This window comes from Stigmatopora argus, chromosome 12 (genome assembly GCF_051989625.1).
Source record: "Stigmatopora argus isolate UIUO_Sarg chromosome 12, RoL_Sarg_1.0, whole genome shotgun sequence".
Lineage (NCBI taxonomy): Eukaryota > Metazoa > Chordata > Actinopteri > Syngnathiformes > Syngnathidae > Stigmatopora > Stigmatopora argus.
This window is the reverse complement of record NC_135398.1, coordinates 7,485,377-7,513,271: the sequence shown is the minus strand read 5'-3', so window position 1 is coordinate 7,513,271 and position 27,895 is coordinate 7,485,377. Positions and strand designations below refer to the sequence as shown.

Genomic DNA, 27,895 nt, shown 5'->3' with positions numbered 1-27,895 from the left:
CGCAAACGGTGTTCTAAAGTTGTTGGTGTTCCAAAACAATCCTTCCTGAGCTAATATCACATTATTTTTGGTGAGTATGCTATATTTTATTTGACGTTGCGGTTTTATTCAAGCTTAATGCATATTTGGATGTTATCTTTTAATTGTTTCTGTTTTGTTAGCACAGTTTGACTATCAATATGGTAGACCATGCTGTGTTAGCTTCTCTTGCTAGTTGCCATGTTCAAATCTGGCCCACCTGTGCTTTTGTGGCATTTCTCCAGGGACCTCAGATTCTTCATACATTCCCAAAAACACGGTAAGTTCTTTCAATATTTTAAATGTAGATGTAATGTTTTCTTCCCATTCTATATTGACTCTAAGATTTGCGGGCGACAAACCATATGAAAAGCTAATGGATAGGACAAACTAATTGGACCCAAATCACTGAATGCATTGTGTTCCATTTTATTAAACTTCTAGGCAGGTGCAGTAGTACTCAAGAAAAACATGACATTTTTGCACCCAATCCACATACAATGTCTTTTTTAAATTCCCATGCAATTCATCCACTCGTAAACCGAATGGCTTTTGTGTCGTAGCACCACCTGCTGGCTGAGTAGAACCATCCCGATAGTCGATATTTGTTTTCATCTTAGTTGAGTCTTAGCGTCTGTACACATTCAACAAACATCACGTGTCATAAAAGTAATTTTTTATGGGTTTATCAAAACATTTACAAGCAGTGATAGAAAAACAAAACAAGACATTGACGAATTGTATACATTCATTTATCCCTGCATTACTTTTTCATGGCACAGAAAGGTTAGCAGCATGTCATTTAACGTACATCTCAACACCATCATGCATTGTGTTAATACACAAACGAGTCACACAAATTGATACAGTACATTTTGAATTCGTTTGTACCCCTGGGGTATAATAATGATGTTTTATATACATTTCCTTGATTGGAAATTGGCAAAGCAGAAGTTAAATGCCATGAGTTTTTAATTGGATCTAAATATGAATTGATCCAAGAATCAACCAATCTCAAGCCCATTCTGTCAAATACACACAAGTGTGATGAACATGTTTGTACGGTGGGATTGTTACATTAGGACTGCCACCAGATTAGTCAACTAATCGACAACTGATCTATTATCAAATTAATCGACAGCTATTTTGACAGTTAAATAATCATTGAGAGACATTGTCAACTTAAGCTATCTCATTTGTAACTATAAATAAGGTGGTCTATACATACAATCAATGAACCAATTACTCCACTCATCTAAAAAAAATAATCAGTGATTAATCAACTATCAAAGTGTGTGGCAGTAATTATCAGAAATGTTCTCGAAATGCTGTATAATTTCAATTTTAATCATTTTCACTGCACATCAAAACGTATTTGGCATCTATTGCCATCATTGCCACTGAAACATTCACCTCCAGAACTCTCACTTAGTTTTCAGTATATCTAACAACATTTTTTACTGTAAAATAAAGGTTTCAGGTCGGTTAGGTTGGACAAAACACAACGTTAGAGGGATTTGAGTGATTGACAGGAACTTGGCGTGCTAAACGTGCACGTAACCATCTCGCCTTTCTTGACATACACGGAGGCGGCTGATCCAGGCGAGTTCTTTAGCGAATCCCCCTGCTCCTGACTCGCCTGGACTTGGTCCTCGCCTCCGGGCACGGTGCTAGCTTCCACGCTGAAAGGGTGGAAGTTGACCCGAGCCGTGTCGTAGTCCCACGCGTGTCTCCTGGAGAAGTTAGCAAAAAGCGGCGTGTCCACGGCGGGCGCCCGCCGCTCCACCAAGTCTTTCCTGCGTATCGACGCGTAGCTGGTATCGTTGGTGTTGAAAGACGGCGGGGAGTCCTGACCTCCGACCCAGCCTGTCTGGTCGCCGTCGCTCTGTTTCACGCGAGTTACGGCCCGCTTCAGTTTACGGCACCCTTTAAGGAGCAAGTTTTTCCGGCACAGGATGTATACCCAAGGGTCCAAAATGGGGTTGAAGGAAGCGAAGCGGATGGCCAACAGGTCGCTGCGGTAGTCGGGCTTTCCTCCGGCGGAAATGTAAGCAGGGTCGTAAAGCTGGTTCACGAAAATTCTCACCTGATACACACAAACAATTATTTTGGAAGTTGACTAATCACCAATGATGTGGACGCCGGGTGTCAATTTGAATGATTTATTCGTCTTGTTATTTGTCATGTTTATATTTTTTCTTTTGTGAGTAACTAATTTTACGGCATTGACAATTACAGACATCCAATTCATCTAAATGTAAGGACTATTTTTGTCTGTTCACATTTCAGTGCCATTTCCGTCTAATCTGCCTTGACTGCGAGTAATTGCTGAATCAAAATGGATTGGTCGTCTAGTGCCGTCGCAAAAATTTAAATAAATGCCCTATAAAAGTAAAATAAAAGTCTGTCTCCACCTGTTATTTAAAAACAACAACCAGAATTCCTGCTGATCCTGTTTGCGAGTAGATTAAGGTCAGTTCTACTGCCTTTTTTTTTTACGGGATTCTGTGGGAGCTGGTTCAATATGCCCGAGACAAGTCGTAAAGGAAAGAGAAAAGGTCATAAAAGGAAAGAGAAGAGGTCATAAATTTCCTGACATAAAATGAAATCAATAGCGGAGCCAACTCTTACCACTAGAGGGATGGAGCAGACCAAGAAAACGATGGTCATGAAAACGAGCAGCCAGAACATTTGAATCTCCGCCGCCGACGACGACACCGACTGCAGCCGGGGGAAGCGTCTCCTGGATCCGCCCTGCTCGCACGCCTCGGCCCGGACGATCCCGGTCCTCTGGTTCATGCTCACCAGCGACTTGCAGACGGCCAGGTTGCAGAGCACCGTGACGGCGATGAGCACCAGCATCACTCCGCCGTAGAGCAAGGAGTAGCAGGCGCCCAGGGGATCCGTCGCCCTCCAGTCCAGGAAGCACCACGTCCCCGGGAAGTGGTGAACGTGCTGGCCGAAGCCGAAGCTGGGCATGACGCACAGGACCATGTTGGCCAGGTAGACCGCCAGCAGGGCGAAGCGGCCCATGGTCTTGTCTATGTGCTGGGAGTAAAAGTAGGCGTGGTTAATGGCCAGGTAGCGCTCCACCGCCATGGCGCACAGGATGGACATGCCGGCCGAGCCGAAGAAGAGCATGGAGAAGGAGAAGAAGTGACACAACAGAGCCCCGCCGGGCCACTCGCTCGCCACGTAGGTCGCGATCACCACCGGGCTGGTGAAGCACGTGCCCAGGAGGTCCGTGATGGCCATGCCGCACACCAGCGTGTAGAAGGTGGTCTCCTTCTGCTCCTTCTTGGACACGCACAGCACCACGATGGCGATCAGGTTGCCCAGGACGCCCACGCCGAACATAGTGGCCGAGGTCACCAGCGATCGGGATTCCAGCTTCAGAGTGGGGAGCGTGCTTTGGTTGGGACCCGAAGTGTTCGTGTCCAACGCCAGGGTGTCGTTGATCATCATTTGGAAGTGACAGAAAAAGGAAGAAGAACTCAGTCGTTTTTACTCGGGTTCCCGTCACATGTCATCCTGAAGATTTGGTGGGGGACGTTGCAGAGAGATCATAAGGTGCGACCTGCTCCTCACTTGTTCTGCTTCTCTGTGCGGGTATTTAAACTCCGTCGGTGCTGATGTCAAGAGTGTGACGTGCGTACGGGCTGCGGGCGAGCGCCATACGCTCCCTGAGGATCCAATTTTGAGCCAGCAACGAGTCAAATCGTTAACTGGGCTCGCCACTCGCTGAGGAAAAATGACAGTAAACAACGGATCTCGGTTTGTTTTAGGGCACTGGCCGTTAATAGACATCCCAACCATTAAAACTGGGAGACCTGACAGATTATTCCATCACCTTTAATGGGAATGAGTGAGTGAACCACACAAGTTATGGAAAGCACAAGTTTTCTTCTGTTGTTTGAAACTCATTTTTGGGTGCCAAATTTCTCAAGTTTTTTTTAAAACTATTTTTGAAGTGCGACACAAGATTTTGATCAAATGTATTCCACTGGATATAATCTTCTGTAATCTAGGCGAAAGGCAGGCTACAATTTTTCCGATGTGTCATGGAGGAGAAAAAATGTAAATAATAATCAAGAGTAACCAGAATGTTCCAAATTATTGTTGTCCTGAGAAATTTGTGATTTGAATATTAAGATTCTTTGAGCTACTATTATTCACCTAAAAGTATTTATACCACAGGTTTTGTCTCTTCCCTTAAAAAAAATAACTACAATGTCAAATGAATATATTTAAGAATATATTATGTTTTTACAAAGGATATGGCTACTTGTGTGCATGTGTGAAACAACATAGTAAGTCGATACACTGGGGAGAAATTTTAATGATTCTAATGAGTGGAAAATATATTCATAAATTTTTATTTTTATTGTTTTCAAAGCAGAAAACTTCATATAATGCCAGCCGTTTGCTAATTCTGTCTCCAAGCTTTGTTAATCATCAGTGATTTTGCATAACTCTTGAACCCTTTTTAATATAACAAATATCTAAAGAAGTATAAAGTTGTTTTGAATCAAGGTCGGAAATCAATCAAATATGCTCATAAAGGAACGGGACATTTTGTATTCATTGAAATGTGACAAATGGAAACAAAAGCCTGAAAGATCTTGTATATCTGTAAATCTCTAGAATCATAACAGGGATACAAAGATGCTTTTTTGTCTAGTTTTTGTATGATGTTTTGCATTGATTGTTAGCATGAAGCTAGTAGACTTTTACAACAGAATCTTGTATGGTTTGGTTGAATTGAAAGCTCCAACCAGGAGTGGCAATATGCCGTTTTTTGTCCACTTCTGGGAGCTACTGCAGCGAAAATCGAATCTGTGGAAATGAAAGAATTTGTCATATAGCCTAAGATGAAGCGAAGGGTCTGCACGATAGTGGACTGTGGCGGATGCTTTTCGTCTCTGTCTGCCTAAGTGAATTCCTCCTCAGCTATGACGGAGGAAGACGAGAATCTCTTCACGGGGTGTTTGTGTGACAACCCAATGATCTCAGACCTCCTTCACTGCCATTGATTGAGGTAGACCTCCAAGCCATTTGGACTGGAAAGGGTTAACTTTCACAGCTAACCTCTCGCAGTTGAAATGAATGATTGAAACAGGAAAAAAGGTCAGACCTCTACCATTGAGTTTGATGAGGATCTCAATTGTGAGCATGGATGTCATCAATGCTTTATATCATTGAGTTTAATGAGGAATACTTGGTTCTCAATTGTCAGCATGGATGTCATCGATGCTTTATATCTGATTCCAAATACCGTTTTACTTTAGCAGCATCTCATCAAAAGCCATTAGAGGGCTTGTAGTGTCTGTTGTTTACATGTTTTTTTGTTACGCATGTTCATCTTGTCCTCTCTGCACAGGAGGGCAGGCATTAAAAGTGTAAATGGTCCACAGTGGGGACATTTTGGCTATATATGCACACATCCAATTGCAATTAGCAAGCTAGTAATTTGCTCTCTGGCTTTATAATCAAATTCTCACCTGTTTTTTATATATTTAGCATATGGCTGACATGATGTAATTAAGATAATGATGAGTCCCTGTTGCAAAAAAAACAAGAGTGCAATAATACAGGTGTTTGGTTTTAATGGGAATGTATACGCAGCTTATACGTAAACGTATTCACTAAAAAGGGTGATGTGAAGATAAGAATAATTTCCATGTAAGATATAACTGCTTCTGTATTTGGTTTCAGTCTATACTGTAAGGAAAATAAATTACCCACTTCTTTAGCTCAGTGGTTCTCGCAGTATAGCTTGGGGATCCGCAACATTTTGTTCAAACATATAGTCTTACCTATGGCAACAGGCTTCCCAATAAAACACAATAAACCATTTACTCCTCCCTCGCTTTGCTTAAGGCCAAGTAAAATCTCTATGATTGGGACACCACATCAAATGACAAAAACACAAGAAAACACGATAAAAAGGCAGCAAAGATTATAAAAATAATTCAGTCTGAAGAAGAAAAAATACCACTAGGGTTACATTATGGGCCAGACTGACACAATATGGCTCTAAATGTCAAACATAGTGAGAAAAGTTTCTTCTCCTCGCTCTGTGATGCCATTCAGCGTCATGACTCCATGCAATAAGTATCTTAAATTCGCCGGTGACGCTGTCGCACAGCCCACTACCACAGTGACGTCATCGTCTCCTGCTTTTTTCACCGAAGTTGACGATCCAATCACGCTGCTCCTCTTCTGCTTCCGTGTGTCGTGCTCATTACTTCAGTGAGTCGAGGCTCGTTTGCTGTCACCCCTCTCATTTTATTCATGTCTCCTTCCTTTTGGTTCCCCGCTAGTATCACCAATTTATCCTGAAATACCTCAAGACTAAAACATTGTGATCAGTCTTACTATTTTGTCCACTTATAGGAGTGTTGTCAGTTGAGCTAATGTGTTGTCTCTGCAGCCCTTTTGGGAAGGAATACATTCAGGCATTCATTCTATAATATTACCCCTGTAATGCATTTTTGCAGTTGCGTGCCATGCAACTAAGGGATATTACACCTTAAATCATGTAAAGTGCAACACAGATGCACCATATGGATGCGCAAAACACGTTTCTCAGTTTGAGATAGTGTACTGATATTTAAAGCGAAGTCATACCTGCCTTTTTTGGACCAGACCTATAAAAAAAGTCAATGGTATGCACCTTTTAGTTTGGTGTGAATACAAAAAAACATCAAACTGGTGCGGCCCAAATGGAATTTTAAATGTGGGCACGTGACTTAAACTGATTTTTAGACACCATTTTTATTGCAAATGCTGACAAAATAGGAATTTAATGTCTCGCATTGTCGATGGGAGTGAATATGTTAAAGGGAATGTAAAGAAGCCAGTTTATTGGTGTGAATTCATGACTCCAAGTCATCCCTTCACATAGTGGCTGCCATTGACAGCGATAGATGTTCGTTCGGAGTGAGTTTTTAAATGGTCACTGCCAGCCCAGTCCAGTCAAAATGGATTAAATGCATGTTAATTAATGGCCCTGAAGCATGAAAAATCATAGACAGCTCTTTCGGTTAATGAATATTGTTTTGTGTGTGTCATACTAAAATATACTTAACTGTGGCTTCTATTCAAAACCAGTCTTTATCAAGGCACATTAGTCATTGGGTCTTGCTTTATATATTAATGGCACTCCGAAAGCGCAGCTTTTCCACATATGCATAATTAATATGAAACTAAGAGGTGACATTGTAATCTCCTCTTTTCTCTTGCGAAATCCCTTAATAATATTATCCCCTCTTTTTGAATTACTGTATCTTATCGTGTTGCCCACTTGCGTCTCTTGGGATATTAGTTACGCCAAATCCAAATTTGATGAAAGCTGTGCCAGCGAAGGGAATATATCCCATCATGTTCTGAATTCCTGCTCAATGACATTGTTAACATTTTTAAAGGAGTGGGATGCGTATAGGATTGCAATTCACAAAGAGTAGGCGGCTACGGCGTATCATATTTCATCGGATCTTAATGAGAAGTTATTTTACACGTGAGGGAGCAGACTGCTAAAACATAAGACCACAAGACCAGACCCCTGGCTGCGGGTAATGGCGCGGAGGGTTAAATTCTGAATCTTAATGACGGTAGGAGTGTGTGGGAGGTCAGTACTAAACCATGTAGCGATGACCAACATTAAGCCCAGTGGCAGGTTATAAAACATCAACTGGAGCGAAAGACTTTTGTGAGTTTGTCTACGTACAGGCGTAGGAGGAAAAGTCCCTCTTATTTTTGATATGTTGGACAATAACACACAAAATTTCCTCCTGAAGAAAGGGCGACGAGGAAAGAACATGCAGTACTATTTCATCAAAGCTGTGATTGACAAGGGTTGTTAAAGCCCTTAATCCACATTTTTCCTGGTGTGGCTTGTGCAAAGAAAATATGCTGCAAATGACAATATTTGTTTGGGGAATTGGAGAGTTATGCGGTGTGTCTAGTGCCATAGTAGCCATTTCAGAAGTGAGAGGCTGAGGACCCAAGCGTCATCATCTGGTTGAGGAAGACATTATTGCTACGTTCAGAGTGTAGCATCAAGTGACCCAAACGGCATCTTTTGCCTTTTTTTTTTACCTTGGCTGAAATGGGCCAAGTTGCAAGGAAACATATTCTTAAAATGCTATGTATATACTTCAGGTCTCAATGCACAAATGTGATTTTTCTTTTTGTGTGATTATTCAGACTACCGTCTTCTATAACCACCCGAAAAATCTCATACTTTCGTTGAAGAGCAATAATAACATATGAAACAATAATGCGCCGAGAAAAGTAAAAATACATCACAAGGCGGTATACGGCCCACTATAGTAGAAACACGCTAAACCAAAAGATAATTAATTAAAAATAATTTCTTCCCCTGAAATATTTATTAGTTGAGACCCTTTTCTCTGCCTCCTCCGCGCAGCGCCATACATTTTGTCTACGTATTACCTTTTAGGCTTGGACATCTATCACCGTCAATGACAATGAAACATGATCCTGCTTGATCTGGTTTCCTCCCATAGTTCAAAAATCTGGTGCTTATGTAGAGTTTATATGGATACGATGTCACTTCCTAATTGGACTGTATAATTAAGAATACTTTGCTCTGCCAAACAGAAGAAGTCTGCAGCGATGTGAGATGCCACGAGGCAACTCATTATTTAGAAACTAAAACATACTGAAAAAAATTGCCAGGGTGCTACATTGTCACTCTGCCTGCTCATTGTGACAGTTTTTGGACTGCTTTTCACTAATTAAATGTGAATTTAGTTTTTACAGCTCGAGGCTTGTTATTTCAGGTGATGGAGCGTTTACGTCACTATCTACTTCTTTCAAAAACTAACGTGTATGACAGCTTCTATGTAGTTATTTAATGTTGTATGCATATAATGCAAGGCCTTTCATTCTGGTTTGAAGACCCAAATGAATGAGTATTTTTAGTCATTTAGTCATATTTAACATATTGAATTAAATGATAAAACTTGTTTTATTTTTCGGAATGTAAGACGCTCCAAAGTATAGGTTGCATTGTGTTTTATTTGATCAATAGTATTGGTATTTTGCATTTGTGACATTTTTTAAACATCATTCACAAGAATGGTAAAATTTTGCATTATACCAAAGAATCCCACATCCATCAAAATTGTCACAAGGGATAGTCAATTGTACTGAAACACCGTTACCAAAATAATTGCCTCTTAGGGCACGTTTATTGTTGCCGTAGCACAATTTATCTTGGAATTCTCTTTATCAAATGGGAGCCTAGAGTCATATTCACCTAGCTGACACCCATTACAGCTCATATTTAGAAGGTTAAAGCACACGTAAATGTCAAATACTTTTCCAAAGTGATATTTGTAGAAATGCGACAAGTTTCTTGAAGTCAAAGCACATGAGTCTCTAGCTTGCTCCCTTCTTGTTTTATTGATGGAATATACTTTTTTTTACAAGCATTTCAAGGTTTTATCCACCTCCTACACACATACAAAGCCTTAATAGCAGTCTGACTCACTATCTTGGTTTCATTTTTCTCCACAGAGGACTTATAGCTTCTTGCTTTTCTGACATCTAAAGTTAATTGGGAAATATAAATTATTATTTGTTTGACAAGATTTACAACATCAGTGCGTTTTTGTGACTCAGCCTGAATACACCACCATGTTTCGCTTCCTGGGAATACTTCAAGAAATTAAATAGTTCTCTCATTGGCCCTTTTAAAAAGGTTAACGTATCATTTCAATAATCTATGTTAAGCCCGGTATTTGTTTTTGCATGTTTTTGGGATGTAGGAAGAAAACGGAGCACCGGGAGAAAACCCACGCAGGCCTGAGGAGAACATGCAAACTCCACACAGGAAGGTCAAAACCCACCGAGCATTGAAACCTCAATCTCAGAACTGTGAGGCGGACGTGCACGCCATCCTGTTTCACGATTAAATGCCCCAAAATAAACAACATTTAAGCAATGTCAGATGAGCAGGAGTGATGTTCTAATGAACATTTTGAAATTGAATGCTACTCTATGCGCCATATTCACAAGTGAAGTACCTGAAGGTGAGTCATACCGCCTTTTATTACACTTGACAAGTTATGAGCCGTTAGTTCTGTCGACATTCAAACATCTTCTGGGTGCTGTTTGGCATGAGCCCAATTTAGACTTGCCAGCAAAACATTCGGCTTCGAAGCCAAGTTAAATGTGCACCCAAATTGTACCATCGAGGTCCATGGCCAATGTCTTGGATATGCTGTCCCAGTCCAATACATCAGTCATGCATCACCATTGTTTCTTTTTTCTAGATTTAATCAGGATATTCCAGCCAATGGATTTGCATTGTAATGGATGGGTAAGTAGTTTCTCTGCTGTTGTGACGACTGAAAATGCTTAAGTGTGTATACAGTTTGTGTGTTAGGTAAGTCATGGTCAGACGACTGAGGCCAGTCACCACTTCCACTGAGCAAACGGAAGAAATTGATGTTTTTAGCTCAAGGGCAGCATCGTGTTATGTAAAGATTCGATTACACTTGAGATGTGTGTCCGGTCACCGATACAAAGTATAAATGGATTTGTTGAATTGGGAATGAACGTGTTCCAGTGCCATTGACGATTGGCAATGTCCTATATAGTTTGACTATGATAAATCTATGGTTGTTTGGCGTGTAACTGTTTTCTAAATAAAGTCATTGCTACCATTGTTCAAATGACACTGGCAATCATTACAAATTGTGAAACTGAGAAAATTAAATTAGCATGGCAACTGATAGAAGATAAAATAGAATTAGACATAAGAGTCATACGATTTGTTTTCTTAGAGGGTATGAGTGTTTCCTTGTAAAAAAAATAAAAACATCTTGTTTATTAGGTGGCTTTTAAGACCAAATCTGGGTCATACGTATTTTAAATTAAATAAATAAAACCTCCTCTACACCCACATTTAAATGTTTTGACACTTAGGATGAGACAGTCTTACAACTTTTCAAAAGTGTAAACAACACAAAGATCATCAATCTGTATTTTTTATTCATTCATTTATTTATTTTTAACATCACTTATCCTTGTCAGGGTCATGGGGGTGCTGCAGCCCAGCGGACTTCGGCCAACACCTTAGACTGGTCGTTAATCAGTCGTAGAGCACACATAGAGACAGACAGCCATTCACACTCACAATCACATCACCACCGAGCAGGAATTGAATCCACACGAAGACAGACGAAAGAACCACTGCAATGTTGGGTGGTCATCAGTCTGGTGAGTGAGTCAGTATTGCTGTTTTAATGTGATGGTAAAAGTTTTATAAAAGCATTATTCACACTGATGCTAGAGACCAGACTATATATCACACTAATGATTAGAGTGGTCGAAATGAAGTGAAATTTGCAAATATGCTTCACTTTATGCCATTGGAATAATAAAGAACATCCCACACTCTCGGCAATAATGTGTTCAAGAAATGCATACGACTGCCGACTAAAATTAATGCTGCGCTCAAACTAATAAGAAAACGGTCTATTTGTATGCATTGGCTTCATAAAAGAGATTACATGTTTGCCCCAGTTGCTTCTAATATTGCTTCAGAATGGGGGAAAAAAAGAGGATGTCTGTTTATTTGGAATACAGAGAACTAACTATAAATTCAGAAATAGAAATGTCATGTGTTGATTTGGGTAATAGTGCATATTGTTGATCCCAGTACTGTTTACTATAAATGCACCATTTGTGCAGATTATACACATGCAGTCACGTTTAAACTCCTATGATGGAGTCACCAACCGGTGGGGAAGTGATTATTTCTGAATCCTCGCAGTCACACTGATTTATATATTTGTCTGTCATTGACGGCTATAGACGTCGACTTCATTTTGACAGGGAGTTCCTCTAAAATCTGGTACAAATAGGAAAATAACTGAATTTAATTTAAATTTCCCCTTGAAAATATGTAAATTTACAACCATTATCATGTTTATTTCACTAAGTTTTTTTTCCTTAAGATTCACAAATTAATACACCCGAGTAGTGTATTAATTGTTAATTTTCGTGCCTACTAAAAAACAGGCAGCTTAACTATGCTTAAAAATCAGCTGATTCATTCTACTTAATTATTTTATAGGTGATCCCGAAAAATGAAATACATACTACACACGCTACAAATTTTTGAAGCCATTTCCGGATTCAGTCACGAGGGTAGCCGCTCTCACGTTCCCATTGGTTGCGAAGTTAAATCGCCTACTTCGGATTGGTCGATGACTTCCATATCTGATTGGGTCACGCGAGCACGCTGACAATTTGAAATCGACGTTTTGCCATAGAACAGAGGACATCGGACAAGAAGCAAGTAAGACCTCTTTATTTAAAATCAAGATCCGGCGTGCATGTGTTTTTTCTTTTATTATTATGTCTTGATGTTTTGCACGAACGTAAATGGACGAATCAAGGCAGTTCAATTACACGGACTACTACTTCTGTTTACATTTGTAAACAACGATAAGTTAAATTGGAAGGAAAAACTATCACGCCTGTTTTTTTAATACAAATAAAAGAGTAAAATGAATTGATGTCAGCTAAAATAATTTCAAACACTTTTAGGCTTGTAATGAATGTGTATATGACAAAAACAAATGTCTTTTTCTTCAAGAAAAAGCAAAAATATGCTCATCTAAATGACCAAATTGTAATAAATATTTTACTTACACGATTAGAGGAGATCTCATTTTGGAAAAGTTCATAAAAAGTGCCTGTCTGAAATGTGTATTTCAAGTAAGGAATGTATATGACAAAAATAAATGTCTTTTTCTTCAACAAAAAGCAAAAATATGCTCATCTAAATGACCAAATTGTAATATATATATTACTTCATCAGAAGATCTTCTCATTTTGGAAAAGTTCATAAAAAGTGCCTGTCTGAAATGTATATTTCAAATTTAACTTTATTTCAAAGCTGTGACAATGTCTGGAGGGGAAGACATCGGGTCAGAGCTGCAGTGTTGCGTGACGACAGAGCACCTGAACGCCTCAGGACAAGCCACCCGCAGGCAGGTCATCCGCAAGGCGTGGGTCCTTCTGGGACGCAATGAGTTCCAAGAGCTCATCCTCCGAATCCACAACGGCAAAGTGCCGCGAAATTATCCTCTGAAGGACTTCAAACTGTTCACCAAGTTTGCCCGTGACGGCAAGTGCACTGTCAAGCTGCTCCCTGAAAACATCCAGGTGCTCATCTCCAACTGCCCACCTGACCAGCTCTGCCTCTTCCTGAAGACCCTGAGCATCAAACACCAGGCTGGACTATCCACCAAAATTCTGAGCGCGAGAGAAAAGCTCAAGGCCTGCTTGCCCCGCAGCTTTGAGGCCATCAGCCCTCTTCAGCAAAAAGACATTCAGAAGGTCTCTGAGCTCCGAAATCAAGTGCCACTCAAAGGACTTTCGGACCCCGCGAACAAGAACGTAGGAGCCGGACAGCGGGTCAAAAGGTCGAGGAGTGATTGTAATTTCAGCCCTGTGAGTACATGTTTTCCTCAATACCTTGTGGTAGAAAGTAAATTCTGAGAATGGAAATTGTTTGTTGAATTAGTTTTGTGACCACTTGTTTAATTTCTCCTCATGCCAAAAAGATGATAATAAATGAATGACTTGTATAATAATAATAATGACCTTGTTATTGCGTAAACCTGGAAGAGGCTCTTGAAGCAATGTTTTCTGATTATTTTAGGTAAAAGCCCACCCCAACAAAAAACCCATCTTCTCTCTGCCAACACGTAAACTGAACAAAGAACAGACTGCTGTCCTCAATGCTGTCTTGAGTGGAAAGAACGTCTTTTTTACAGGCAGTGCAGGTATATACAATTTACGATTATATGCATACATTGTAGTATTGTCACATTAATATTTTTACATGATGCTATTAGTCTTTTGATTATCTCATTTCACTTCTTTCAGGTACAGGGAAGTCCTTCCTACTAAAAAGAATAATTGGATCACTTCCCCCGAAAAGCACTTTTGCTACTGCTAGCACTGGAGTGGCTGCATGTCACATTGGTGGAACAACACTACATAATTTTGCAGGTCAGTCAGGGCTTAGCAAAGGTCAAATCTGACACAAAACCGTGAACCCGGAAGCCACAAAGAAAAGGACATGACTAACTTTAAATGCTGTTACTCCTGTTCCTCCAAGACCATAACTGTGAGACAATCCATGTCAGTTTGGAGTGTCCTCCTTCAGAACAAATCTTTATTTTCAGTCAATTGTCCCCACACTTGTTTTACCTTACTTGTGTCTCTTTTCTCCAGGTATTGGCTCTGGCTCAGCCCCACTGGAGCAATGTTTGGAACTAGCCCAGAGGCCGAGGGTGCTGCAGCATTGGACAACTTGTCGACATCTTGTCATTGACGAGATCTCCATGGTGGATGCGACTTTCTTCGACAAGCTCGAATCTGTAGCCAGGTAAAATCCATCAATCAGGCGTGTCAAACTCATCTTTGTCATAGGCAACATTGTCTGTATTTATAGTTGGCCAACCCTTTATAAATATTCAACTATGCACAGGTCGGTGAGGAGGTCCACTGAGCCTTTCGGGGGCATCCAGCTGATTATTTGCGGCGATTTCCTTCAGCTGCCTCCTGTTTCGAAGGGAAAGGAGAAGGCCAAGTTTTGCTTTCAGGTAGAGTGACATTTTTTGATGTGAATGCACTGACGCCCAACAAGTCACCCTAATAACTAAGCTACGTTAGACTGCTGTCTTGCTCACTGGATGAAGACTGTTTTTGCCACGCCCTTCCTAATAGGAAAAAATATATGGGGAAACAAGGAATAGAAACATTTTAGTACAACTAAATACTACATAGTTCCCAGGCTCAGCACATTTTAAGTAATTATCTGCAACTGTGGAGAAAGAACCCTCAGAATTCACTTAACAGGGCCTTTAAGATACGATAAAATTGTTTCATGCAGGTATTTTTGTTTTCTGTGTGTGTGTATGTAAACGCATTGTCTGAATAATTAGCAGTTTTCCCCCAGAGCTTTAAGTAACAAACACACAAAAATGCTACAAATTACAACAATGTGACTATTAGTGTGATTTGTTTTTTTAATTACCACAATCAAAGCATTAGCATTTTTTAGAGGTTCATTTGGATCAATATTGATAAATGGCTTGAAAAACACAATAAGGTAACAATGATTTTCCTTATTGTTTTTACCGAAACAATGGTCCATTATTTGACTCCTTGATAACACATTGTAAGCATAATTCAATATAAAAATGGCCACTGCGCGTTTGAACAAGATAATGGTCTACTTGTTCTTGATTAGCATTTCAGGTGCCCCTCTAAAATGTTACCATTATTTTGCATTAGGCTAGATGTTGGCGTAAAGTCATCCAGGTCAACTTGGAACTGACCGAGGTGCGAAGACAAACCGATCAGACCTTCATCTCGCTCCTCCAGGCAGTAAGAGTGGGAAGGTAAGGTTTTTATTCCAATCTCCTCCCAAAAGCCTTCCAGTACTGATAGGTTTCCTCAGCTAAATGACTTGATCAACTCCCCGCAGGGTGACAGAAGAGGTCACAAATAAATTGACGGAGACCGCCTACCGTCAAATCGACAAGGACGGTATCGTAGCAACCAGGCTGTGCACACACAAGGACGATGTGGAGCTCACTAATGATAACAAGCTCCAACAGCTGCCAGGTATTGTGCATTTGTTCTTAAGTTTGGTGGCTTTTTGGGGAAATTGCCAAGAACAGTTGCTTGACTTTAAAAAAAAAAAATCAATGTTGGCGTTCTGTTTATTATTCATTTTAAATTCAACAGAAAGTAACCTCGAATGCTTCCAAATGAAAGGGAAGTGATCTGAAATCAACAGAATCTGACCCATAAACGGCCAAAATTAACAAAAGTTGACCCGAAAGTGGCAACCAAATGCCCCAAAATCAATAGGAAATGGGCAAAATAAAGAACAGGTAACGCAGAAATCAACTAAAATTAGCTACAAGTTACCCAATGCCAACAGAAAGGGACTTAGAAATCAACAGGAAATACTGGGAAGTACGTTTTTAGAAGTGCAGAAGTATTGGCTGAAACTAAACCTCTTTTGTGCAGTCTTAAATCTGGAGTTACCATACCTGTCAACCTCTGCTGATAACTGCCCTTATAAATGATTATGATTCCCCTTACAAACCCCCAAAAAACCTTAGACTCGGTCGGACTCAGTTGAAGCAATGGGGGTTGGGCTGCAAGAAGCACCTGACGCCGATCCACTGATTGCACTTGTAGGACACTAGTATTGTGGAAAGCTTTGCTCTTGATGAAAACCTACATTTTGTGGAATAGTTTGAAATGAAAGCTTAGTTTTATGGGATGCTATGCCTTTACATCAAATGAAAAGCCTTTAGTGTCATCATACAGCGCTGCATATAATGAAATGGGTGAAATATCATTCAACAAAGGTGCTCTTAAATGAGTCAAAATGGTCAAAAGTCTGCATTTTGATGGCCAACGTTTACAATAGGTCCAGAAAAAGACTTGGACTGGCTTGGAGAGTCTGCAACAGGGGTCCTCGAGGGCCGCTGTGGGTTGGGCCAGCATTTTGTTCCGAAACATCCAGCACAGACTCGGTCGGACTCAGTTGAAGCAACGGGGGTTGGGCTGCAAGAAGCACCTGACGGCAATCCACTGATTGCACTTGTAGGACACTAGTATTGTGGAAAGCTTTGCTCTTTATGAAAACCTACATTTTGTGGAATAGTTTGAAATGAAAGCTTAGTTTTATGGGATGCTATGCCTTTACATCAAATCAAAAGCCTTTAGTGTCATCATACACTGCTGCATATAATGAAATGGGTAAAATATCATTCAATAAAGGTGCTCTTAAATGAGTCAAAATGGTCAAAAGTCTGCATTTTGATGGCCAACGTTTACAATAGGTCCAGAAAAAGACTTGGACTGGCTTGGAGAGTCTGCAACAGGGGTCCTCGAGGGCCGCTGTGGGTTGGGCCAGCATTTTGTTCCGAAACATCCAGCACACACTCGGTCGGACTCAGTTGAAGCAACGGGGGTTGGGCTGCAAGAAGCACCTGACGCCGATCCACTGATTGCACTTGTAGGACACTAGTATTGTGGAAAGCTTTGCTCTTTATGAAAACCTACATTTTGTGGAATAGTTTGAAATGAAAGCTTAGTTTTATGGGATGCTATGCCTTTACATCAAATGAAAAGCCTTTAGTGTCATCATACACCGCTGCATTTAATGAAATGGGTGAAATATTCAACAAAGGTGCTCTTAAATGAGTCAAAATGGTCTAAAGTCTGCATTTTGATGGCCAACGTTTACAATAGGTCCAGAAAAAGACTTGGACTGGCTTGGAGAGTCTGCAACAGGGGTCCTCGTGGGCCGCTGTGGGTTGGGCCAGCATTTTTTTTTCGAAACATCCAGCACAGACTCGGTCGGACTCAGTTGAAGCAACGGGGGTTGGGCTGCAAGAAGCACCTGACGGCAATCCACTGATTGCACTTGTAGGACACTAGTATTGTGGAAAGCTTTGCTCTTTATGAAAACCTACATTTTGTGGAATAGTTTGAAATGAAAGCTTAGTTTTATGGGATGCTATGCCTTTACATCAAATGAAAAGCCTTTAGTGTCATCATACACCGCTGCATTTAATGAAATGGGTGAAATATTCAACAAAGGTGCTCTTAAATGAGTCAAAATGGTCTAAAGTCTGCATTTTGATGGCCAACGTTTACAATAGGTCCAGAAAAAGACTTGGACTGGCTTGGAGAGTCTGCAACAGGGGTCCTCGAGGGCCGCTGTGGGTTGGGCCAGCATTTTGTTCCGAAACATCCAGCACACACTCGGTCGGACTCAGTTGAAGCAACGGGGGTTGGGCTGCAAGAAGCACCTGACGCCGATCCACTGATTGCACTTGTAGGACACTAGTATTGTGGAAAGCTTTGCTCTTTAGGAAAACCTACATTTTGTGGAATAGTTTGAAATGAAAGATTAGTTTTATGGGATGCTATACCTTTACATCAAATCAAAAGCCTTTAGTGTCATCATCATACCTGTCAACCTCTGCCGATAATCATTTATAAGGGCAGTTAAGTCGTACGGTGTTTGTAAGGTTTTTTGGGGGTTTGTAAGGGGAATCATAATCATTTATAAGGGCAGTTATCGGCAGAGGTTGACAGGTATGAGTTACGGTCATTATTTTTAAATTCTGCACATTCACATGCCTTCTTGTTCATCAGGGTCTGTGCGTCTGTTTGAGGCTGTAGATAGCGACCCTGCCTTGGGAAAAACCATAGACGCCCTCAGTCCTGTCAGCAGACTGCTTCATCTTAAAGTCGGAGCTCAGGTGGGATCTCCGTACACTCCGTACACCCTTACACACTGTTATTGACCTGCCCATCCATGTTTTTGTTGTCTGTGTTGTGCAGGTGATGCTGACAAAGAACTTGGACGTCACTCGCGGTCTGGTGAACGGAGCCCGAGGGGTCGTGTTGGCGTTTGAGCCAGGAAAACACGGTTAGCTTAGCACGCATTTATCTTATTAAAGCCAGCTCAGTTGAGAAAAGGGAATTGTCTAAATGTATTATGCAAATGAGCTATTGGTTCAACTGGTAAAACATCTTTTGAAATTGAGTTTTCCCTGCCATTGATGGCAATAGACGTACAATCGTGGGGCTCTTTTCCTCTTTCTGCTTTGAATTTAAATTGGTTCTTCATGATTAGAAATCCAATTTTATTTGAAATGAACAAGCGTTCATTTGCTGCCACCCTCCCACTTTAAATGGATTGGACGTCTATCGCTCTCAAACACAGCCAGTCAGTTGAATAGTAAAATGTTGACAAGTCATTGAATAATCACAAGCGCCTCAGCACACGCACTGGAAAATAGTCTTTTAAAATGGATAGGGAAAGGCGGGTGGTCTTATAATTTTGCTTAGCAATGTGTTTCACTCATGGTGAATTAATAGCTATACTGTATTTTCTGTCAACAAAATAAATGAACATGTAGAATAAATGAATACATTTGGGAAAATGCAGTGTGAAAATGCTCGTTTTAGAAAGTGCTGACTTTTTTTCCCCCTCAGGACCCCCTCGTGTGCGTTTCATGTGCGGAGTCACAGAGGTGTTGAAGCCTGAACGCTGGGTGTTCAAATCGGGGGGTGGGACCCACCTGAGCCGACACCAGCTGCCACTCAAACTGGCCTGGGCCATTTCCATTCACAAAAGTCAGGTGAGCTCAATAAATAAAGGAGGACTGCCCTCATTTTGATAATGAATTGGACGGTTTGCGTTTCTCCTGGCGCTCTTGTTCGATACTAATTTGAATTATTTGGAAGAATCCAATGACTTTATTTTTCTATGTATGTATCCAATCCTATCTGCACTGCTAAAAATACCTTTGTTGATTTAAGGTCAAAATGTCGCTCACGGTTGGAACATTAATTTAGTGTCTGGCTGTCTAACGTCTGATTTTGAATGAATGTAAAATCAAAAGGAGACTCTGTAATGAATGAAAGTGAATCTAGTGACTGAATGTCCTCTAAAAATTAATCACTGCAGATTTAAAAAGAAAAAGGGCATAAAAGTCCAGATAATTTTTTCCCATGAGATGGGTTCTTTACTCTGCCTTACTATCTCATGCATCCTTCCCACTTATGGCGTAAGGAGACGTTACAAACTGTGTGTGTCAGGAAAGACCAACTGATAACTTTTCAAACAATATTTTCCAACCTCCCAGGTAGTGAGATTCCTTCAATACAAATTACTTCCTGATAGGTCGTTACATTGATGGTTTCTTGCCGAGTTAAAATCAGAAACATCGACTGAATTACATGCTGCGATACGATTTGTTTTTTCAGTGTGTGCGTCTGTCAGATGGACCTAAGAAATGCTATCTGATCTCACTGTCACGTGAGAGTTGCCATTCACAAATCATTCTTCTCTCTTGACTGCAATTTTCAATATGCTGATCTCACAATGCAATATTAATTGCCCGCAGGGTAATTGAGTCCGTTTGTCAACAGCTCTAGGTCTGTAATGTTTGACCTGATGCACGTGTGCATCCCTTTCAGAGGAAATTAGATTATTGAGGACTGGCAGGCAGAAGACGAGTCTACACTGTTAGTTATTAGTGGTTGCGGTCCAATTAATGAATGTTTTTTTGTCTTTTTTGTTTGTTTTTCCCAGGGAATGACACTTGACTGTGTGGAAATCTCCTTGGCGCGTGTGTTCGAGAGTGGCCAAGCTTACGTGGCCTTGTCTCGGGCTCGGAGTTTGGAGGGCCTGCGGGTTATGGACTTTGACCCACGGGTGGTCCGAGCAGACCCGGACGTTCTTGCGTTCTATATGAAGTTGAGAAAAGAGCGCTTGCTGATTCAGGTGGGGAAAGAGGACCTACATTTGGTCAGTTTTTAACTCACTGGCTGCAATTGAGGGGCTTAGACATCCAATCCATTCGATTATGTCAGCCTTCCCAGTTCAAATTGAATTACGTCTATTGGCGTCAATGATAACAAAGAAAAATTGGAGTAATAATTAACCTATTTATTTACCCACAGACTGCCATTGATGACTATGCTGACAAGAGTAACAAAGAGAACTTGTGGTGAGAATACTGGACAATTCTGAACCATAGCAATATTAATGCGCTTTGCGACAATCTGACTAATGAAAGTTGGAGTCACACTGCCATCATGTGTTCAAAATGTAATCTTTTGAACCCTCCCATTTTACCTCTTATTTATTGCGGTTGTTTTTTCTTCTTCTTCTAAATAAAGTTTTATTTGATACATATTTCGAAATTTATTTGATCATTGATACATAATTACAAAGTAAAAAGACTAGTCTCTGTAAATGACAGTGTTTACTAAAGACATTTTATTTACTGAAGATGAGGAAAACAACCACAAACCTGCAATGACAAAAATGTTCCTTTTGTGATGAAAAGAGCAAATTTAATATGCATTCTGTACACACAAGATTTCATGTACTATGTACAAACAACCTTGTACATAGTGTGTGTACGTGCGTATTCAAACCAAAGATGCTCATACAATATGTATTGTAAAATAACAATTTGCAAGTACTCTCATATTTATTTTACAGTTATAGCAGTTATGCAGATTCAAACAGCTGCCAATCATTTCACATTGTGGAACAGCTTGTGCGATACCTGTAGGGGGAAAAAAGGGGAAATTAAAAGAAATTAGGGGACACGAAATGTGTGCCACACTTACGCAGTGGTCTCGTGCATGCAGGAAGTCAAAAAGTTCTTCTGTGCACTCCTCTGTCGTGTTTGATTTGGAGTTGACGCGGGTCTCGCACAGCTCCAGGCGCTCCTTGTAGTGCACGCAGTGTTCAGTGTCTTCACACTTGGCACGAATTGCTTCTAAGGGGTCCTGAAGGAGAAAGTTATTAAATGCAAACAAGACCTTTGTGAGGATGCAAGGCTTGGCTTTACCTTTCATGCTCCCAATCACTATATTTGTCTATAAAAGTGATCTGTACAATTGAAATGAGTTACAATACTTTATTGAAAACACTAAAATGCTCCCCAAATATGAGCATTAAGATGTTAATCCTCTCAATACATTCAACTTTTTGGCCCCAAATCACTCAGAGGGTTTCACAGACAAACAGGTGACATTCAAATATTGATATATAAAAGTAAATTTAAAATGAGTAAATCAATATCAAATTACGACCTGAAGAATCAAATCGAAAGAAAATGTCTTGACAAATAACCATTATAATTTAAAAACTAGAACATACCACCAGGTCTTCTTCTTCCTCCTCCTCCTCTTCAGGAGCATCCTCCTCCTAGGCAGTGACGGTAATGGGCATTAGACTATTTGAGTGCATTTAAAAAAAAAAGTAAATATCATATGCATGTAGTAAACATATCCTTTAAGGGGTGATTTAACGGGATTAATAGGAAAAAAATTAAAGGATTAAATGTACACTTCATTTACTGACAGGATGTAAATACTCTAAATAAAGTATATAATATATATATTTCAATTATTTTTTTTAACCGGACACCACCTTTGTCAATGAACGTAACCTTATCTGCAATGCATTACCAGTTGAGTCACAAACACCCAAGATACGAGCAGATGTTATGATTTTTATTTTACCTCGTCTTCGGGATCGCCGTAAGTCAGCATTTTCTGTTCAAACACCATGATTATAGCCCTAAACTTGTCAGAAATGACTTAAGTTGTAGCGTGACTGCTACTGCAGTGATCCGTCGAGGACGTCAGGGTCAGTCACTCGCAGGAAATGTCGCGGGAGATAACCGGAAACGCTGTGTTACTGGTAAACTGTTTTCATGGACGGTAAAGTACTCCAATCAAATGCCGATTTAGGTTGATAGTCCCGCCTACTATTACGTGTGTTTACCCGGAACTATGTCGAAAGGTGTTGGAACAATATCGGACAAACAAAAGCGACGCACCTTTGAAAATGGCCCTGTGCTTAGACGCCAAACTTTTAGTAGGAAAAATTAGAGATTTGAGATGTTTTACGCCCAAAAGACATCGAATCAAAGAAAAATGGGTAAGTGTAAAATATGGTTAATACTATATAATTGATATTTGTGATTGATATTGATTTGAGGATGAAATGCTCTTGTAGCCCTCAAGAATATATATAAAAAATATGATCCATAATGGTAGACACGCATGTGCACTGTACGTTGTGGAAAATAACTAAAAGGTGTGTAGTTTTCATGGTGTTTATTATAGTGGCATAAATAAATTTGCTGGTACAGAAGCCAGTTTATGCTGGATTTTTTTTTTACCAGGGTTGTAGTTCTAATTAAAAACACTTGGGGACAAATCAGAGATCTCATCAGCAGGTGTAGGGAATTGCTAATCACCTTCAACCAATAGGATTTAATATTAACATTTAAGTAATGCAGTTCCTCAAACATTTTAAGTAAAAAAATAAACTAAAAAAATATCAAGTGAAAAAAAAATCAACTAATGTTTTTTGGGTTTTTTTGTTTTCAAGGCCGCTACCCGTCCGAAGCACCCACCAACACGTTTAGCCCTGCAACATTTTGACGTGACCTACAGCAGTCAGCTGGGTGCACTCTGGCCATCAACTCGACTTGCGCTCCTCTCGGAGAGAAAATACGGCGCTCTGCTCAATAATTTCTGTCACCATGCTTTTGTGGAAGATCTGACATCCCAAGGATGCAGAGACTTTCTTACAGATACCATTACAAAAGGTGGGTATGCAACCAATGCTCTCTGAATGGTCAACACATTTTTCCTGGAATTCTATATATATATTTTTTCATATTTTGTTGTATGTCGACATCATTCATCCAGAACATTGGTGCAAAGAGAAGGAAACAGAAATGGAAGATGGTGAAAAGTCCGCTTTAACCTCCACGGATGAAAGTGACCTGATTGGTCAGCATGAAATGGCAGTACAAAATTTAAGCGCTAACATCAAATGCCTGGTCTATCCAAGAGGTGATATCACACGATTCAAACCTGCAAGGTAAGACCCAAATTACTGAAGGAATTAGACCGAGCATTTTTATGTGGGACTCAAATCTATTCTCTCTCAAGACCGGATGCTTCTGGGTTACTAAGTTACTACCTAATGGATGCGGCATCAGTATTGCCTTGCCTTGCGCTGGATCTTCACGAAGACCAAAACTTGTTGGACCTCTGTGCTGCCCCAGGTGGCAAGACACTGGCTTTGCTCCAAAGTCAAGCCATCGGTAAGATATTTACATGTATGGAGTCTTCCTCCCCAAAAATATAACAGATGTTGTGATCCTGAACCATTTGCCATTTTTCTTCAGGTTTTCTTTGCTTGAATGATTCCTCCGTCTCTCGGACAATACGGTTAAAAAAGGTTCTCCACAGCTACGTACCGAAAATGTTTTTGACCACTGACAAGCTACGCATCACTTCCTTCGATGGCACCAAATGGGGCGAAATGGAGCCGAATACTTTTGACAGAGTAAGTCTTTGTTTTCATTTTTTCGGCATGGGTTCATCGACATTACCACCGCTAACACTTTGTCCCGTGGTGTCGTTTTAGGTGCTTGTTGATGTTCCCTGTACCACCGACCGACATTCACTCATGGAAGATGACAACAACATATTTAGTAAGAGCAGAATCGGCGAGAGGCGAAGACTGCCGCAATTACAGCTGCAACTACTGCTGTAAGCACAGATGCATTTTTTATGTAATATTAAGTGAGCTTATATTTTGCCGCATGCTGACACCATGAGTTTGTATGCCATGTTTATCCAAGCAAAAAAGGAGTGTTTTTTTATCATGAAAAATGTCCTGAGAAAAGGCACCACTGTTCATTTTAAGTGAGAGTTTAGATTTTTTTTTTTGTAACTCCTTGCAGGGCAGCATTAGTGGCAGCACGTCCGGGAGGCGAGGTCGTCTACTCCACATGCACGCTTTCTCATATCCAGAATGTGGGCGTGGTTGAACAAGCCATTCAGTTGGCGCAAGAGAACCATGGCATCCAGCTTCAGGTTAGTGCATGAACCAAAAGAAAGGAATACAAAAACAAACGATTGGCTGGTTCAAATATTAACTCATTTATTACAATCAGAGCTGCTAAAAAGAAAGATAATTTTGATAACCAACTATCATTATTTTCCAAAGCAAAGGTGAATGTTTCCAAGTATCTCTATTTGGTTATGTCTTTGGAAATGTGTCTCTTAATTTTTTTTTAAATTAAAACATACAACATTAGGTATAATTTTTAAAACCAAAACCTTTTCTTTTTAAATATATAATATAAATCAATCATTTTTTTCATTTTAAAAAAATTACAACAAATACATTTTATTAAAGAAGATTGTTTGACTTTTCAGAGGATTTGATCCCAATTTTATAATTCAACAATGTCTAAAAGATGAACTCATTGGCTGTCATTTGATCGCTATGAAAATCCAATCCATTTAAACGGGGATGCTAGTAGCAAATAAATGGCTAGAGTAGTTTTACGTCCTGATTTTGAATCATGCAGGACAGTCCTCCATTTAAATGCCTTATCAAGCGTCTAGCGCGGCCTAAAACAGGAAACCTATTTGTAGTAATTTGTTTCTAATTGGAATTTGTTTTTCCTTCTTCAAAATAAAATCAACATCTAGGTTGTAGACCTGCGCCCCCTTACACACACGTTCAAGAATACCTTCCACTTTGCTTCTGACCTCCGTCTGGGTGAGATGGTCATCCCGCACTTAGCCGCTAACTTTGGACCCATTTATATGTGTAAACTCAAGAGGCTCACGTAGAAATCGGATTATGTGGATGTTTGCTCAACATTTGGAATGCTTACATTTTACAATTGTATGTTTATACAAATGTGAATGTTACAGTGAACTTTGGTATAAAATGAGCATCTTTTAATTGATAGGAAAGAAATTTGGAATATTGTTTTTCTATTTACCGTAATACAGATACCAAAATGGCGGTACACATTAAGTTTAATAGTCCACGTCATCTTTTTGCAAGTATTGATACACATATACACACACAATTGCGATGTAGCGATACAGATTTTTTTTTTTAAACTTCTGATTCGATCCAAATTTTTCGTTATAATAATAATGATCCGATATCTATATTTTTAGACCACTAAAAATAATACAACCAGTATTACGTCCTATATATTCTGTTTATTTTGGTTCGCAAAATCAACTGTATTGCCACAAACCTCTGCCAACCAGGTCATAGAATACATTAAATAAATATATAATTATAAAATACAGGCTACAATAATTGAATCTGGAAAACACTCCTACACAATATGACGAATCATGGTAATTTTCCCTCTATCTATTAGCTGTGTAATAATACATCTGATTGGTTAAGCAACTTTTCAATCAAACAGACAGGTTTTTTGGGGGTTGCTCTAGGTAAAATGTAACTGATAGTTTTAAACCCATTTTTTCCCAATCATGACAAACTTAATAATATTGGTAAATATTGTATTGGTGTCTATTGTGGAATGAAAGTGGTAATTTACATACACTCCCTGTAACCATTTTAGGAAACTGTCTAAGAGACCACTAGAGGTCACTATGGTCTGTCAGTAAAGTTTGTATTTTATTTTTTTATGAAACTAGTAAATCCAGTGTGTGTCAAAATCACACGGCCAAATTGCCTTTTTTTGTGCTCCCCATCCATCAGGTGTGATGCCTGCCTGATAATGTGACAAAAGCTAATAATGAGCATACAGGCAATGACTTATTTGACCGTCTCCATTTGTGCACCTTGCATTATCGCATCTCTGTTTTGCATTGACATTACTCAGAGGTGAAATGTTCCCTAATGTGAGTGCGGGGAAAAGTGCCGCTCCCCCCCCCCCCTTTTTTTTTTCCACCCTCCCATCACACCACAGATGACCTTTTATGTTCTCCCGGCCAAGCAATGTAGCATGAAAAAGGTGTGTGTCTAACTAGCAGAGCGTCATCCGCTAGCTGCTGCCATTAAGCTGCTCCAAGCACTGAGCTGCCTCCCATTCCCGTTGAAACAGCCACGCTGCTCCCAGATGAACATTAAAGAGGCAGCCAGCTAAAATGGGATGTCTCAACCCACCCCCTTTTTTTTGCCCCCTCTGCTTTTTTTATTCCACAGATGAGTGCAGATAATTATCTGAGCGATTGTGAGTGATTACTGTATTACTGCGCTACAAGCGGGATGTATTGGAGAATGCAGAGGGAATTAATGAGACATAAAAAGTATTTTTGTATTGACTGCTTTCATCTCCGGGGCCTCCAGTGCCTGTTCACATCGCTTGTGATTACCTAAACATATTGTAAATATATGTGCTTCCGACGGGCCCTTCCATAAATTTACATGTTTTAACACTCAGGAGACGACAGACTGTTAGAGATCAGTTAGCGGGCTATTCCGCCTGTCTCCACTTTATTGAATTGGCCAATGAGCCGCTGTGAGGTTGACTCACTCACTGTGTGAAGGCCTGCATACGCCACCTATTAAAAAGATGTATGGAATGGCTTTAACCTTGTTTCAAACGCAGCCAATGAGTTGCTAAGGAACCTTAAAATGCCCTGGAATCAACATTAAGTCACCTGGAAATGCCCCAAAATCAGCAGGAACCCACAAACGAACAAGAAGCATCCTGGAAAGTCCCTCGAAATCAATTGGAAATGATCCAAAATTAACCAGAAGTGAGCTGTGAGCACCCTAAAAATGGCAAGGAAGTGATTAAAAATATACCTGCCATTGACAACGATAGATTTCCTACTCACTTAAAGTGCCTGTGGATGCTCAGACATCAACAATGGCGGCCAGTAAGACGTTTTTTAATGCCAAAAATAAAGTGATCTGTACAGGTGTGTTGCAATCACACCAAAAATGTTCAGTGTGAAGTTCAGGAAAATGAACGAAAACGCCACATCATCAAAAGTTTCAAAAGAAAAAAACTGAAACCATAGTGTGGTCACAATACACACACACACACATGCAAGTGTGTACAGCCAAGCACCATTGGTGCGCTGCTACAAACAGAAACCCCCGAGAGTCTACCTCCCCATGCAAAAATCACAGTGTACCATCCCCTCAGCGTCTCTCTTTGAGCGCCCCACCCACCCTTCTCCATGGTTCTCTTAAAGGTTTTAAGTACGGCGAGAAAGGAACAAAACCTGGGTCAATTGAGAAGGTGACAAGGTCTGCCAGAAAATGATCCTAATCCTGTTTCCAGCATTCTTTTAGCCCACTGGCATGGCTATTTCGCAGCATATTATCTGAGCTGTCAGGCCCCGGGAAATCCTTCTAATAGTGTCCATTGGCCAGACACACATCAAAGCTCTCTTGCAAAAGCGCTTGCAGGAACTTCCAAGGTGGGGCAAAACTGGG

General features: G+C 40.2%; 3 protein-coding genes and 1 long non-coding RNA gene across 7 annotated transcripts; 1 reads left to right on the top strand and 3 right to left on the bottom strand.

Moving 5' to 3' along the window:
• Positions 1-30: 30 nt before the first annotated feature.
• Positions 31-26,163, top strand: pif1 (PIF1 5'-to-3' DNA helicase homolog (S. cerevisiae)). Of its 4 annotated transcripts, none has more exons than XM_077614835.1 (23): positions 31-70; positions 167-298; positions 9,816-10,079; positions 11,086-11,271; positions 12,131-12,355; positions 12,959-13,515; positions 13,727-13,850; positions 13,954-14,079; positions 14,305-14,458; positions 14,561-14,675; positions 15,370-15,476; positions 15,563-15,702; positions 18,262-18,368; positions 18,451-18,538; positions 19,108-19,253; positions 20,210-20,401; positions 23,036-23,255; positions 23,359-23,533; positions 23,605-23,759; positions 23,844-24,004; positions 24,086-24,210; positions 24,405-24,537; positions 25,162-26,163. In XM_077614835.1, exons 6-23 carry the CDS (start codon positions 12,967-12,969, stop codon positions 25,303-25,305), a joined length of 2,961 nt encoding a protein of 986 aa, XP_077470961.1. In that variant the 5' UTR covers positions 31-70; positions 167-298; positions 9,816-10,079; positions 11,086-11,271; positions 12,131-12,355; positions 12,959-12,966; the 3' UTR covers positions 25,306-26,163. The 4 variants fall into 4 exon arrangements, with proteins under 4 accessions (XP_077470961.1, XP_077470960.1, XP_077470959.1 ...); XM_077614834.1 differs by having other exon boundaries at positions 162-298; positions 12,131-12,351; XM_077614833.1 differs by having other exon boundaries at positions 162-298.
• ptger4c (prostaglandin E receptor 4 (subtype EP4) c) lies at positions 1,402-3,609 on the bottom strand. Its single transcript, XM_077614839.1, has 2 exons — positions 2,650-3,609; positions 1,402-2,104 (listed from the first exon to the last, which is right to left on the bottom strand). The coding sequence occupies exons 1-2, from the start codon at positions 3,481-3,483 to the stop codon at positions 1,526-1,528; spliced, it is 1,413 nt and encodes a 470-aa protein (XP_077470965.1). The 5' UTR covers positions 3,484-3,609; the 3' UTR covers positions 1,402-1,525.
• LOC144085507 (uncharacterized) lies at positions 14,211-15,678 on the bottom strand. The gene is made up of 2 exons (XR_013304160.1): positions 15,414-15,678; positions 14,211-14,792 (listed from the first exon to the last, which is right to left on the bottom strand). It is a non-coding gene; the product is annotated as an uncharacterized LOC144085507 (long non-coding RNA).
• Positions 20,877-22,326, bottom strand: LOC144085504 (cytochrome b-c1 complex subunit 6, mitochondrial-like). The gene is made up of 4 exons (XM_077614838.1): positions 22,159-22,326; positions 21,794-21,841; positions 21,259-21,420; positions 20,877-21,194 (listed from the first exon to the last, which is right to left on the bottom strand). The coding sequence occupies exons 1-4, from the start codon at positions 22,204-22,206 to the stop codon at positions 21,162-21,164; spliced, it is 291 nt and encodes a 96-aa protein (XP_077470964.1). The 5' UTR covers positions 22,207-22,326; the 3' UTR covers positions 20,877-21,161.
• Positions 26,164-27,895: the final 1,732 nt, after the last annotated feature.